The following is a 14,314-nucleotide window of genomic DNA, read 5'->3' on the forward strand; positions in this document are numbered from 1 at the left end:
CTGGTTTTTGGGGGTTACGTTTTTTGTTCTTTGTTCTTTTGAGTTCGCATCATGGCGCCATCCGGAGTATTAGGGACCCAGGATATGATTCCCCCTTTTTTAAGTGTAAAGCATATTCCAGACCACAGACATACTAGTACAGAAAGAAACGACTCAAATATTTCCCTCAAGCCATTTTGAAGCAACGTAAAGTTTTGATAAGATACACGATAACGCAACGCTTATCAGCTGACCGCCGCGAGTTTCTCCGCCCCGACGCGGAAAGCGTCAATGACCTTTCATCCCGCGCGTTGGAGACTTCGGACACAGCTTCACTTAGTGACAGCGTAAATCGGGGCGATGAGCTATCCACCACCCAATTCCGGTCAATATCCTTACATCCCTCATCCGCAATACCAGTCCGGCCACGTCCCTCAACAGCAGGTGCTATACAACAATGCTGTGGCTCCTTCACCATCGCCGTACAATGGCTATGGCAAGCCGCCGGCTTATCCTCCGGGGATGATGCCGTATCCTTCGGCATACCAGGAGTTTCTTCAGCAACATCAGCCACAACAGCATCAACATATGCAACAGCCGCAGTTGCAACAATCCCCCCTCATCCACCAGCAACAGCAACAGCAACTACCGCCTCAATCCCAAGTCCAGTCGCGGATTCCTCAGCATCAGCAGCAACAATCCCCTCGTCCGCGGGCACAACCGCCCTTGCTTCCTCACAGTCAATCGCAATCACCTATGATATCTCACGCGCAACATCAGTCTCCTCATCCACGACCGCAGCAGCAGTCTTACACTCAGCCGCATCAATCCCCGATCCTTCAACAGCCTCGCCAATTACAATCTCCGAGACAGCAACTGCAGCAACAGCATCAGCAGCACCACCATCATTCTTACATTCAACCGCATCAATCCCCTATCCTTCAACAACCTCAAACGCTGCCATCTCCACGACAGCAGCATCAGCAACCTTACATCCAACCACATCAGTCTCCGAGCCTCCAGCAACCTGAACAACTACCATCTCCTCACCCGAGGCCAGCACAGTCCCCCGCTCAAATACCCCAACGCCAGCAGAGCATATCACGCCCGACTCCTATCAAGGCCCCATCTGTACAACGTTCTCCCGTACAGCAGCCACAGGCACAGCAGCCTCGTGTGCAGCAAGTACCAGCACCGCAATCCCAGACATCGCAACTACCAGTGCAACGATCACCGGTACAACAGCCGCAAGTACAACAGCCGCAAGTACAACAGCCGCAAGTACAACAGCCGCAAGTACAACAGCCGCCAGTACAACAGCCGCCAGTACAACAACCGCCGGTACAGCAATCACAGGTACAACAACCGCCGGTACAGCAATTACAGGCACAACAGCCACCGCTACAACAGTCTCATGTGCAGCAACCTCCACCCCTGCCACCGATCGAGCCTGAACATCAGTTTGTCAATCCAGCCAATTTATTTGTCGAGCCGCCTCTACCTACCGCCCCACGATCTTGGTACAGTGTATCTCAATATCTTGATCCAGCCGCCCTGTCAACCAGTTCCACTGCCGATGATCCACCTTCAATCCCATTACCCGCTACTTCTTCACCATCGCTCGCTCAGACACCTTCAACTCAAAGTGCTTTATTGGCTCAAAGTGCTCCATCATCTAAAAGTGTCCCTTTGACCAAGCAGAGTACTCCGTTGGCCCATAAAGATCCGCCAGCTCAGAGCGCCCCTCCAGCGAATCCTCGGGATAACCCGCCACCTATCCAAGGAGAGTCTAGCTTCCAGATTCTGCAACCCATTAAGGCTGATCAAAGGCCCCTACATCAGCCTTCTCCCAAAATCAAGGTTGAAAAGGTCAAGGCGGAGAAGATCAAGGCCGAGAAGATTAGGGCTGATAAGGTCCAACCGCCTGCATCAAAGCTGCCAGCGACACCGAAGACAGCGGCCCCATCTGAGCTAACTTTTCCCAATCCTACCCCCTCGCCAGCTATCCATGCGATCCCACAAGTCGTGCTTCCAGCACCGTCCTCGGCTTCCAAGCCAAGTGTGCAAATTCAGCAAGCTCAAAATACTCCACAACAAAAAAAGCAGCCTGCCCAGAAAGTCACTGATAAGATAACCAAGTCCAATAAGCCCCCAGTTGATTATCAAGTCTTGCTACTGTCTCTGGCTGATGAGTATTTGAATGCTGCTCATCGACATGGGACCCAAACTGCCTTGGTATCTCACCCCGCGGATGTGGAAGAGTATTACAAGCTAGTTTCTACCGGGCTTGGATGCTTAGAAGCTGTCTTAAAGGTTAGTTTTTCTTCAAGTTGACAGATTTTTCTTCATAAACTGACCTCAAGACCAGAATTGGAGATTGCCACCTCGCAAAGAAGCTCTTGTGCGACTTCGCTATGCGCGCACGTTATTTGAGGAGACAGATAATGATATTGAGGCTGAGACAGCTTTAAGCAAAGGAATTGACTTATGTGAGCGGGTAAGTTTTGTGACCCCCTTAATTGTTTGTTACATTGTACTAACGGTCGCAGAACCGCATGCTGGATTTGAAATATAGTATGCAGCATCTGTTAGCACGCATGCTCCACAAGTCCAATCCCAAAGCTTCGCTCAAAGCTGTCGATGGCATGATTCAAGATGTCGAAGCGTAAGTCAACTCTTGACATTTTTAAAAAAAATTCTGCTAACGTTCGCAGCTACCGTCATGCGGCCTGGGAGTATGCGTTTAGGTTTCTACGAGTTTCCTTATCCCTGTCATCTCCGTCCCATCAAGACTCTGTTCAGGCTCTTCAACACCTGAATAAGATTGCAACCATGGCCTCTCGTAACGGGGACAAGGCTGTGTCAGCGATGGCAGCTGTTATTGAAGCTCTAGCACATTTGCAACAAGGAGGAAGCTCCGATTCCATCGAACAGGCACAGCGTGCCGTAGCAGTAGCACGGAGTCACCAGTTGAATGATGAGCTCCGTCACATCCCTCAGCTTGTCACTCTGATCCAGATGGTCGATATCTGCTGCAGCGTTCTCGAATATGATGTCAATCAGTCTGCTCAAAAGTTAAAGGTCATGCAGTCCTTGGTGGATGAAACACTCAACAACTCCAACTGGCGTACCGATGGCTCATTTTCTGTTCCGCTAAATGGCAAATCTGCTGGGCCATCTTCTATTGACACAGGAGACATTCTTCAGGTTGAGAATGGGACGCTTCTTCTCAGCTTTAATTGGCTTCCTCAGCATGATCTCTATGCTCTATCTTACTTCCTCAGCTCAATCACTTTAAGTGCAAAGAATTCTTATGACGGACGCAAGGCAGAGAAGTATCTCGATGAGGGGATTCGAATGATTCAAGGTACGATAAACTATTTAGATTTTGAGATACTGTTTAGACTTTTGGTGCAATAATCTAACATTTTTTTGTCTTGCAGGGTCATTCACCACTCCCCAAGAGATCTCAGAGTCTATGGTGACTGCAGCGCGACGTGTTGAATGGCGCCGGTCTTTGTACTGCAATTCCCTCTTGCAGCGTGTTTTCTTAGCCTGCTCCCGAACCGACTGGGAAATGGCAAGCACGTCCCTCAATGACTTACGACAGGTTGTCCAAGAGATGGGGCCTAATATCCCCAGGCCTATCGAGTGCTTGATGGAATATGCCGCTGGTACCATTGCTCAGTCTACTGGTGATCTCGCAAGCGCCCTCCGCATCTTCCAATCTGATCTCTTGTCACTCTCGCCCTCAGCCAGCAAGACCACACGCAATGATCCTTGCCGCGATACCTGTATTCTTGCAGCGCTCAACACCGTCCTCCTCATCCGTGACCCTGCACATCCATCGCATTCACGACTTTCCACTGTGATGACCACCCTTGAGTCTTTCTGCTCTAATAGTCCCAACAAGTACATCCAGGCAGCCTACTTCCTAGTCTGCGCTACTGTCCATACCGAATCCACAATTCAGACCAAGCAGTACCTCCAGCAGGCGCTGCAGTCCGCAACAGCTATCAGCAACAGCCAAATCACCTGCATGACTCTCACTTTCATGAGCTGGAAGTATTTCCGTGGGGTGGTTGGTGAACAAGCTGAGAAGAGTGCGCGGGCGGGCCGGGCCATGGCTAAAAGAGCCAATGATCGTCTTTGGGCTAGTGTCACTGATGAGATGTTGGCTGATACTCTTGAGCGACAGGGTAAAAGTGATGAGGCCCTTGGTGTGCGTGAGGAAGGTCAAAGACTTATCATGGGACTTCCACCTGGCTTGAAACGACCAACTTGATTTGCTCGGCCTTTTTGTTTGTCTATTTATGTTGGGCGCTATTTGCGTTGTATGTGATGATCGATTCTTCTTGTTTCTCTTATTCTTACGATTTTATTGGACAAGCATTTGCTTTATGTGATACCATTCCATGAATAATGGAGAAGGCGTTTTTTTTTTCTCTCATTGGGTCATGTTCCAGCGTGATGAATTCCGAATTCATCACACATGAGTTCTTGTCTTGCATCATCTCGATAACAACTTGGGTAGCTCCTCGGAGAATCCAGGACGGCATACTAATATTGATATTCGAAATTTTTGAATGTTCCTTGAGTAGAAGTGGACAGGCTTTGGGCGCCGAGTAGGAAGGAGGCGTGTGGATTAGATCAGATCAGATTAATGAGCTTGGTTGCAGCTCATCACTGCCAACAGGCCCTTATTTGATAACTCTACTGCGACACGCTACCTATAAGGTAACCACAGCCCCTGGTATGCATGCTAATGTACAAACTCCCTGGTATAATCAAACCCAACAAATAGCACGAGGCATCACAACAAAAAGCCGGATGCGACTTCCTCTCGTCAGTGAAAGAAAGACATTAAAAAAACACGATAACAAATAAAAGGGAAAAAGACATCGATAGTCGACTCCATGTAATACGCCAGCAGGTCACGCTAAGATCCGGGACTCGAAACACAAATATGCCGGCCTTAGGTTCTGCTTAACCCCAAAAGATAAGATTAAAGGCACCACAAATGAATCCCAGCCGGGGACGGAAAAAAAAAAGATCAGGCCAGAAAGGAAAGTCTCTCGTGAGACTTGTCATAAATGACAATAGAAGGAGTTTTTGAAAAAGGAAAAAGAAGAATGGAAGGGGGAAACGGAAGTCTTAGCCAAGACCAGCCCAAACGCCCCGAATCCGACGCGCAAGCTGGATGTCCTTTTGCATGATGGTGACTCGCTTCGCGTGCAAGGCGCAAAGGTTTGTATCCTCGAACAAATGCACAAGGAAAGCTTCGGCGGCCTCCTGCAACGCCATAATAGCTTGCGATTGCCAGCGCAACGAGGCGCCTACTTCTGCGGGGAGGAGATCGAGCGCAACTTCGCGGACCAGACGTGCGAAAGGAAGCTTGGCGATGAGAAGGTCGAAGGAACGTTGGTAGCGGCGGATTTCTTTCAATGCGACGGTGCCGGGCTTGTAGCGGCGGCGGCGGCCTGTGGGTGTGGGATCACCGGCTGGAAGTTTTCGTCAGTTTTTGTTTGGCCTTTGAATTGAAATCAAGGGAGCTTGTGGAGGTAGGGTAATTGGCTATTTGTTGATAACGTACGTTGGACATTTGAGGTTTTCTTTGCTGCTTTAGACTTCTTTACTCCGCTTTCCGTTCCTTTGGCGACTCCCTTGCTGGCTGCTTTGCCGCCCGTTGACTTCCGTGATGTAGTTGGTGATGTGGCAGGTGATGATGCTTCCGCTGGTTCAGCTCTTGTGGTGGCTGGTTCTGCGGCAGGGGCCGCTTTGCGAGGCCTGCCCGGGCTTCTGGGAGCTATTTGTTTGCTTGACTTGGTGGGCATTTTGGGTGTTGTGGTGATGAGCTTGGGGCGCAATTGATGGTTTTGGTGGGGTGGATTCGGTGCGATTGATCTTTCCCACTGGCACGGATGGGGGCACGCGTCAAGGAATGAAGGTTCCCTGCAGGGGGTGGTCGGAGGAAATAAGAAGCGGGGCTAGGTGAATTAGGGTATTCAGCAGGAATTGATAATATTACAGTAGACGCAAAAGAAAGAGAAAAGAAGAGTACCCCGTAGCAAGAAGAAATTGAGTGATATTGAAGGGGGCTGGGAAGTTCAATATGAACTAATTAGTCTTAGCTTCGCGATGACACTTGGAACGTGACCCAGCCCTCGCATTATTCTCGCATTATTCTACGCGCGCGCGTCACGAATCACGTGTTCTCACCGATAAGCGTCTATCAATCAATGATCGTAAGGTGACCCATCTTCCACTTGTCCTTACCCCATCTGTTCATATATCGACCTACCCTCGAAAATATGGCTGCGCTGTGGGAGAACAACGGCCAGATGGGCCAATTCCCACTGGAGCAGTGGTTCTACGAGATGCCGCCCGTCACTCGATGGTGGACAGTTGCCACGGTGGCAACCTCGGTGCTCGTGCAGTGTCATATCGTGACTCCATTCCAGCTGTTCTATAGCTTCCGCGCCGTCTACGTTAAATCACAGTACTGGCGCCTTTTATCAACGTTCCTCTACTTCGGTCCACTCAATCTCGACCTCTTATTTCATGTTTTCTTCCTTCAACGCTACTCCCGCTTGCTGGAGGAATCCTCCGGTCGCTCTCCGGCGCACTTCGCTTGGCTCATCTTCTACGCCATGTCCTCACTGCTCGTTATTTCACCCTTCCTGTCACTACCATTCCTTGGTACGGCCTTATCGTCGAGCTTGGTTTACATCTGGGCCCGTCGCAACCCAGAGACTCGTCTGAGCTTTTTGGGCTTGCTAGTCTTTACGGCTCCTTACCTGCCGTGGGTCCTTATGGCGTTCAGTCTGATCGTGCATCGCATTGTGCCCAAGGATGAGATTTGTGGCATTGTGGTGGGTCACATTTGGTACTTCTTCAATGATGTCTACCCGACGCTGCATGGTGGCCACCGGCCTCTTGATCCGCCCGCTTGGTGGCGTCGGCTCTTTGAGCAGGCCGCGGACCAGCCGACTGATGCCACAAATGTAAACCAAGAGTTTGCAGCGGCTGCGGCGCCTGAAGTGCGGTAAATGGGCTTCTTCGGTACCCTGGATCTCGCCTTCACATACTGCGCCGTTGAATATTCCCGTGGGCCGTATGGATTCTTATGGTTTCAAAATCAAATTGATCTGGCGACGTTTATCTTTTCATTTCAGAGATGATGGTAGTATAGCCCGAGCACAAGATAACTGGTCCACGCTGGATGATGGCTGGAGTTGCTTTTCAGAAACAAGTTGACACGACTGGTTACCATGCGTTGAACTCAGCAAGGGCCGGGCCCTGCAGTTTGTTCCCGACTAGGTACTGAGTAAAAATGGTTGTCCTGTGTGGAGGCAGTTCAAGGCATGTCATGTCACCCGAGTGGATGGCAGGACGACTCGGAGGTTGCTTTGTGCTTATACTCGTGTTGTGTCATGGCATCTGAAAATGTATGTGTGCAAAATCCATATCTCGCGGGATTGTCGAGGTGGATAGACGTTTGATTTCTTTATTAGCGTTACATTGCGATAGATACCCGATCTGTTTACAATTGAATATTCAATTTTTCATAAAAAATGGGTTTTCCCAAGCGACGTCATTATAAGAATTAGGTAGGGGGAGTCGTTTGCATGCAGGCCCCTTGCTTATGATAATTCTCTTCCCGAGGTCGTAGTTCGGCAGCTGCTTTCCAATGTTGTCGTTCAACATTTAAAATTACAATGTACAAATTATGTACGGGAAATGATGCGCAGCGAGGAACTTAATGCTTATGGATGTACTTGAACAGGATTCACAGAGAGCTTAGAGTTCATGCATTGTTCAAGTCAACCGGTATATGCCCAGTATTTTGGAGTATACCATAAGCAGTAAGCAGCAGTATGCACTACGGAGTAGTAATTGGGTGGATAGGATAGATCACCTTATTCCAAGCTTGCGCCCGCCCCCAACATTTCAATTGCCAAGATTGGAGATCGGCCCATTGCCCCGTCTGTGCTGATGGCAGATGACGGTAGATAAGTGTTAGGCCACCGCCACATCTACATTCTGGACCCCCATCTTCCAAGGCCCTGGTGGTCCTAGTTCCAATTGGTCTGATCCCCAGAATGATATGGAAGATGCAGAAGAAAGTGCCGACCAGGTCACTTGAGGGCTGATAGGAGCTGGAGGCCCTTGGTGTCAAACATTTGACATGTGGGTGATAGGTACAAACCCTTCATGTACTCTGCAACGAGTAGGAGGTACCAGTGAACAAATGCCGTACGGTAGTGTGGTAAAGCAGTACAACAACTACCGTGGCACCTCTACACAGAAAGCAAGATACATGGCCGATCGATGATCGACACGTGCTTGGAGCCAGGGTCCCGTGTACAACGTCATTTTCATGGAGAGGCGCCGATCGTATCTGGATTTGGCGAACAGAATCCGGAGGATCTGGATAAAGTATCCGGGTAAAATCTTGGAGTTTTCCAGCAATCACCGAAGAACAAAAAAGGGAAATGAGAAGAAAAAACAACCCTGTTAGGAAATTGGACTCTGCGCATATACGGCACACTGTGCAATGAGAATCGGGCAGCGGGATCCCGATATCCGTATTCCGTGCGGAATGGAGTCAAAGTGGGCACGGAATTCGTTATCTCAGGTAAGGACGAGATAGCGACGCGGAGTAAAGATTATGCCTGATCCTAACTGGACCGAACCGTGGACGTGGCTGAGTGGCTTTGGTTCCAGGTCAGACGCACGTTCAATCTGGTTGCCTGGGGCATTCCGGTTTTTCTTGATACCAGACCGTTGTCGTTTGCCTATGGGGGCAACGTCGAACTGTTTGGGGCTTGTGGAGGGGGTCCATCCAGTTTCCGAGTTTACAAGTGGGGGGTTGTGGGCGTTTTGCATCTTAGAGCCAGTTAGAAGCTAGAACGGTAACTGAGCCAGGGTCTTTATTCGTAGTTCGCTTTTGGTTACTGCACTTGTCCCAAGTTCGGTCCCTAAAACAGAAAGAGCATAAAAAAAATTATGATACGAGTACGATTGGAGTTTTTTTTTTTACTCTCTGCCTTCTTGGAATTGGGCTTCTCTTTAGTATTATTCTTTGGGTTTCTACTAAACATCTTGGTATCTGCACCCGTGCGCTAGTTAAGAAACTAGTACTAAATCCCCCCCGCAACCAAATGTAAGTACAGCCAATTGTAGATACATCAGGTAGATACGGGTACGATAGTGGGCTGTTTAGGATAAAAATATAAATAGCGCATGCAGGTTGATGATTCTTCCCGTAGAGCTGCATATTGGGGGTTTAAACTAGGTAATCGGGAAGTACTCGTTAACTTCAAATGTTATTGAGGGTTTGAGTTGGGGGCGAATCTATAGCATTTCGGCCGAACGATGGCTGTCTTTTTTTGACGCAATCCACACGTAGCAAATGTTAAATAAAGTTGATAGAGAGCACTGCATTATAGAGGCAAATTCCATAGAGTGTTTTTACAGTTTAACTAGACCAACTTGTACAGGCCAAGGACAGTGATGTACGGCACACTTGGCAAGCCTCGGCATTGATACACGTTGCAGTACAATACATAAAAAACAAGACCAACAGTATTCAAAGTTCCACTTCCTCTTCATAAGATATCTTTATGATGGCATGAACAACCAAATGGAGTATTCTGTTCGTATACATAGGCAGCAAGTTTACCATCAGCAGTGACAACTTAAAAAAAAGGAAGTCCACTTTTTTTCGTACACCAAATCAAGCGAAAAAAAAAAAAAAAAAAAAAAAAAAAGGCAAAGCCCGCGTAATTCAGGAGAAAAGAAAGAGCGAGTCAGAAAGCAGTACAGGTGTAGTAAGTTGCCCCCACCGGTACTACGACTCCACCAATCCAGGTACTGCAAAGCTTAACGCGCGGCGAAAGATTCAACTGGATCTGACCGGGTCTGGTAATGATGTGGTAACAGCCTGTTAGATTACCCCAAATGTACCATGTGTAAGCGGCTCAGCCACTTTCCTTAAGCACTTCGCCCCCTTTCTGTACTGGTACCATACTGCCCGTCCCCTGGTACTCCCCCACGGGTACAACGTGCTTTCCTTTTCATCCTCAGCATTTCCTTTTTCAACAATTCCGCTCCTTTCGCTACTTTTAGCTTTGCTTTCTTCCCCACTGCACTCCTTATTCCCATCTGCGATCCCCCTTCCTCTTTCAACACACTTGCACGGGCCAAAAAATCCATCCCAAATCTCACCCCGTCAACCTCCCCAAGTCCTTTGCGCGTCAATTGTCGCCAAACCACCGTTCATGATCCGCCAGTACTAAGACGACACTTCCTCCGCTACCTCTTATCTGCTACGCCTTGTGATTTTTCTCAAAAAAAAAAAAAAAAGGTTCCGCTTTCCTTTTTCAACTTCGGAGCTCCTGAGAACATTTTAATACGATCCAACGACTACCTCTTTAATAACGACTTCGACACACTGTGCCATTAATATAGCTTGTCGCCTTTATACTCGTTCGTCTGACGCTTGGTTGCGTCTCCACACATTTCATCATGCGGCGCGGACTTATGATCTTTATTTTGGTCAACCTCCTTATCCTATCACTCCTAATTCGCAGTGTCTCCACACTCTTGTCACTACTGGTCGAAGATGCCGCTGCAGACGCCATTCACCGTTCCGAATTGCCATCGCCCAATTCCAGTCTGATCGAAACGCGCCCTCAGATAATTCCCAAGATTATTCACCAGACCTACAAGAATGAGACCATTCCCGAGGTCTGGGTCGAGGCCCAGCAGAGTTGCATTGACCTGCACCCCGACTACGAGTACATTGTACGTTCCTCGCGAATTGACCCGGTCAAAGAAATGAGCTGGGCAAGCTAACAATGATTGTAGCTTTGGACCAACGAGAAGTCGCGCGATTTCATTGCTGCCGAATACCCCTGGTTCTTGGATACCTTTGATGGTTACAAGTACCCCATTCAACGTGCGGATACCATTCGTTACTTTGTTCTGGCCCACTTTGGCGGTACATACATCGATCTAGACGACGTACGTTATTCTATTCAGCGACGGGATCCCTCGAAAGAAAGAAGAAAACAATTGTTTTGGCTCAATTACTAACTTTCCTTAGGGTTGCAATCGTCGCCTCGACCCCCTCCTCGCCTACCCGGCTTGGGTCCGCCGTACTGTGCCCACTGGTATCTCCAACGACGCCATGGGTTCCGTTCCACAACACCCATTCTTCCTCCGTACAATTGAGTTGTTGCAAAAATACGACCGCAGCTGGCTGCTTCCCTACATCACGGTCATGTACACGACCGGTCCCCTTTTCTTGTCCGTCATCTGGAAGGAGTACATGCAGGATAAGCCCAGCGAGTCGGGCCGTGTGCGCATTTTGATGCAAGACGAGTACAACCGCTTCTCTTGGAGCTTCTTCACCCATCACACCGGAAACAGCTGGCACGGCAAGGACGCCCGCCTGATCTTCTGGGTATGTTTCTCGCGAAAATTCCCAATCCTTTTTTTAAAAAAAAACCTCCCAATTTGCTAATATGAATCTAGATGGGTCAACACTGGGTATTCCTAACTTTTATGGGTTTCGCTTTGGCTGGTGTTGTCGGAATCTGCCTCTGGTGGACCTACGGCCGCGTGGCTCTCCTAGGAGCCCAATACCGTTACCGCTACACCAAGCTGCCCTCAATCATCAGCCCATCCCGTCTTTCCTCTTCGCCCACCCGGCGTGCGCGAAGCATGATGCCTACCCTTCTCCGACGGGTCAGTTTCAAGGAAGACGAGGAGCAAGCTGGGGCCACGGAAACCTCATACGAGCTTGGTCGTCGTGACGACTAAATGATCTCCGACATCATTTTCTGGTCTTCTTTTTTTTCTTGTATCTGTTGTGTATTGATACGGCCTTGAACACGATCTGCATCAGCATTTATTGTACAACCTTTTATTTCTTCTTTTTTTCGTTTGGGAGCGAATGCATGGTGATCTCAATTCCGTGGCGGGAACCGGGGTTGACGCTTTCACCTGGAGCACTTGGGTCTTATTCTGTCTTTATTCATTGCTGGAGATGGCTCGCCATCTATCCTGCTTGCTCTGGGCCTTTTTTTCTTCTTTCTGCTTCTTCTCTTTTGATTGTCCCTTATTTACCTTATCAATTTGTAAACAAGCTAGATTTCGATTCGTCGGATCGGTGACTTGGATATTTTGGATCTTTGCGGATCTGATACTTCGAGTGTAATGAATATGAGTGGCTCCTTACTGAGCCAGTTTCTGCTTTGATGCTTTACTTCTTCTTTTAGTAGATCTTGACTCTTGTTTGAACATCTGAATGATTGTTAATATTGGAGCTCAAAGAAACTCCGTGGTGGCTATCTGCTTTCCTTCATGTGTTTGTGTATAATAAGTACCAGATATCCATCCAGTCACCGATCACTCATGCCATCGTGGTAGTTGCCTTGTCTCTTGGTGTTATTGTTCCATTTTTTCACATTGTTCTCCTTTTTTCTTTTCAATTTCTTTCAATCCTGTAACCTACATGATCGTTTTCAATACCTTGAGATTTTTTTTAAATTTTCTCCCTTTTTGTTTCTTTTTGGTTTCCGGCTCCTTCTAATCCCTCTCCTTCCACTGCCTTTCCTTTCAATGCCTTGCGATTCTTTCTTCTTTTTGACATGACCTTTCATCTGCTCTCTTGGTCTGTATTGACATAAACAGACAGCAGGAAATGACCATCAGGAGATGGCAGGGTGACTGATCATTGCACCTATTCTGCAATCCTCTTCAGCACCTAAATTATTAGGTGCAAAGGTGTGTGCCATGGTCATGTAAAAGGACGAACTCCGCATAAATCTTGTCCATATCGGGTTCACCTTCAAAATCGAGTCGCTCGACAGACGCAACAAAGTCCGGACGTACCAAGATCGCTTTTGTGAAAATGTGAAACACAATCATAGGTTGAACACCAACACCACCATCCTCAATCTCATATGCCCGCTTGAACCATTGGAAGCGAGAAACGAAACCGCAAGCAGATTCGATCTGGCCGGGTCTCAGATCGTTCCACGTTTGCTACATTGTCTGTTTCTTCATCCACTTATTCTGCCCATATTGTTCCTTAAGGGTTTGGTAAACAGGAAGCATTCCGTGAATATCCTTTCCGAGCCAAGCGAGAGCATTGGGGGCAAGAGCACGTTTGATCAGCATTTCGCCAATCCGGTCAAGATCTTCCCATTCGCGGATATGACGCTCGATGTGTGCATTGTAGGATAAATAAGCAAGTGGGGTAGTGGTTCCATAGGCGTGGTAGACTGCAAACTCCTTCTGGGCGGTGGTCAAGCCAAACATGCCGGAGTCGTCATCGTCTAGGTCGATAGGCTTGACTAGTTCTCCGTGTAGTATCAGTGGAAGGTGCTGATCGATACAGTAAAGACCGCGATTCAGTTGGGTATCCCATCGGACCCAGTCAAATTTCCCACTGAGCTTAAACCAGCAGTTGACATCGAAAATGTCTAGTAGCTTTCGCGTCTTGGCAATCACATCGTTCACAAATGGCTCCATGAGGGTTGAACTCTTGATGACGGTTTTCAATGATACAAAGGGGGTGGTGGAGGTGACAAGAGGCACGTTAGGAACAATTGGAGGTGATTGATTAGAAAGATCAAGTGTCGAAAGATCCAGTGCAGACGAATCCTGCGAGGAGGTGCTTGAAGTCTGTTCGCTGGATCCAGGGAGCTTGGGCTTGGTATTGTTCTTGTCTGGCTCGACGTTAGACGTTTCAGCGTCGGGGTCCATATTGTTGTCGTTCTCGGACTTGGAGGAAGCTGAAGTGGACTTTTGTTGGGAACTGGCTTTGGGGTGGACACAAGTGTGATGGGCAATTTTTGTTCTGAATTGAACAATAATTGCACAGCACGGGGAAGTAGGGAGCGAGGAAGGTTTGGGGAAGAGTAGTTGGAAGAAAGAAAGTTGGAGAACGTGGGGGAGCGCGCGTTTTATAAGACATCTGGAAGAGTCAAGACTGGTTTGGGAGTCAGTGGAGTGACGAGTTGTTTGACTCCAAGTGATCAAACGATATGTGATCAAACGTTATGTACGTTCTCTCACTCGTTCTCTCACTCGGATTTTTTTATTTCAACGAGTTTATACACGATACAAGCCGGCCTTCCTACTATCTCCGATACATCCGATACACGCGTGGACTTAGATAACCTTGCAAAGATAGATATAGCCCGTGGACGGATCTAGAGCATAGTTTCTCTGGCACCCATCTACTCATGCTTAGCAAGTTTATTATCATAGAAAATATTGTTTCATACAGTATGCACATAAGTCCTATATAGTACCATAG

General features: G+C 48.1%; 5 protein-coding genes across 5 annotated transcripts; 3 read left to right on the forward strand and 2 right to left on the reverse strand.

Annotated features, from left to right (window-relative positions):
- Positions 1 to 339: 339 nt before the first annotated feature.
- Positions 340 to 4,264, forward strand: N7466_009818 (uncharacterized protein; the record flags this gene model as incomplete). Its single annotated transcript, XM_057169207.1, has 5 exons — positions 340 to 2,292; positions 2,348 to 2,476; positions 2,529 to 2,644; positions 2,694 to 3,346; positions 3,423 to 4,264. The coding sequence occupies 5 exons, from the start codon at positions 340 to 342 to the stop codon at positions 4,262 to 4,264; spliced, it is 3,693 nt and encodes a 1,230-aa protein (XP_057017913.1).
- An 869-nt stretch (positions 4,265 to 5,133) lies between these two features.
- N7466_009819 (histone H3 family protein) lies at positions 5,134 to 5,813 on the reverse strand (the record flags this gene model as incomplete). Its single annotated transcript, XM_057169208.1, has 2 exons — positions 5,134 to 5,480; positions 5,573 to 5,813. The coding sequence occupies 2 exons, from the start codon at positions 5,811 to 5,813 to the stop codon at positions 5,134 to 5,136; spliced, it is 588 nt and encodes a 195-aa protein (XP_057017914.1).
- A 477-nt stretch (positions 5,814 to 6,290) lies between these two features.
- Positions 6,291 to 7,028, forward strand: derA (putative ER-associated proteolytic system protein Der1; the record flags this gene model as incomplete). Its single annotated transcript, XM_057169209.1, has 1 exon — positions 6,291 to 7,028. The coding sequence occupies one exon, from the start codon at positions 6,291 to 6,293 to the stop codon at positions 7,026 to 7,028; it is 738 nt and encodes a 245-aa protein (XP_057017915.1).
- Positions 7,029 to 10,509: 3,481 nt separating this feature from the next.
- On the forward strand, positions 10,510 to 11,808 carry N7466_009821 (glycosyltransferase family 32 protein; the record flags this gene model as incomplete). Its single annotated transcript, XM_057169210.1, has 4 exons — positions 10,510 to 10,788; positions 10,852 to 11,007; positions 11,090 to 11,449; positions 11,521 to 11,808. 4 exons carry the CDS (start codon positions 10,510 to 10,512, stop codon positions 11,806 to 11,808), a joined length of 1,083 nt encoding a protein of 360 aa, XP_057017916.1.
- A 954-nt stretch (positions 11,809 to 12,762) lies between these two features.
- On the reverse strand, positions 12,763 to 13,758 carry N7466_009822 (uncharacterized protein; the record flags this gene model as incomplete). Its single annotated transcript, XM_057169211.1, has 2 exons — positions 12,763 to 13,035; positions 13,099 to 13,758. 2 exons carry the CDS (start codon positions 13,756 to 13,758, stop codon positions 12,763 to 12,765), a joined length of 933 nt encoding a protein of 310 aa, XP_057017917.1.
- Between the last annotated feature and the right edge of the window lie 556 nt (positions 13,759 to 14,314).

The sequence above is a fragment of the Penicillium verhagenii genome, assembly GCF_028828195.1.
Source record: "Penicillium verhagenii strain IBT 33310 chromosome Unknown utg000009l_segment0_segment0, whole genome shotgun sequence".
NCBI lineage: Eukaryota > Fungi > Ascomycota > Eurotiomycetes > Eurotiales > Aspergillaceae > Penicillium > Penicillium verhagenii.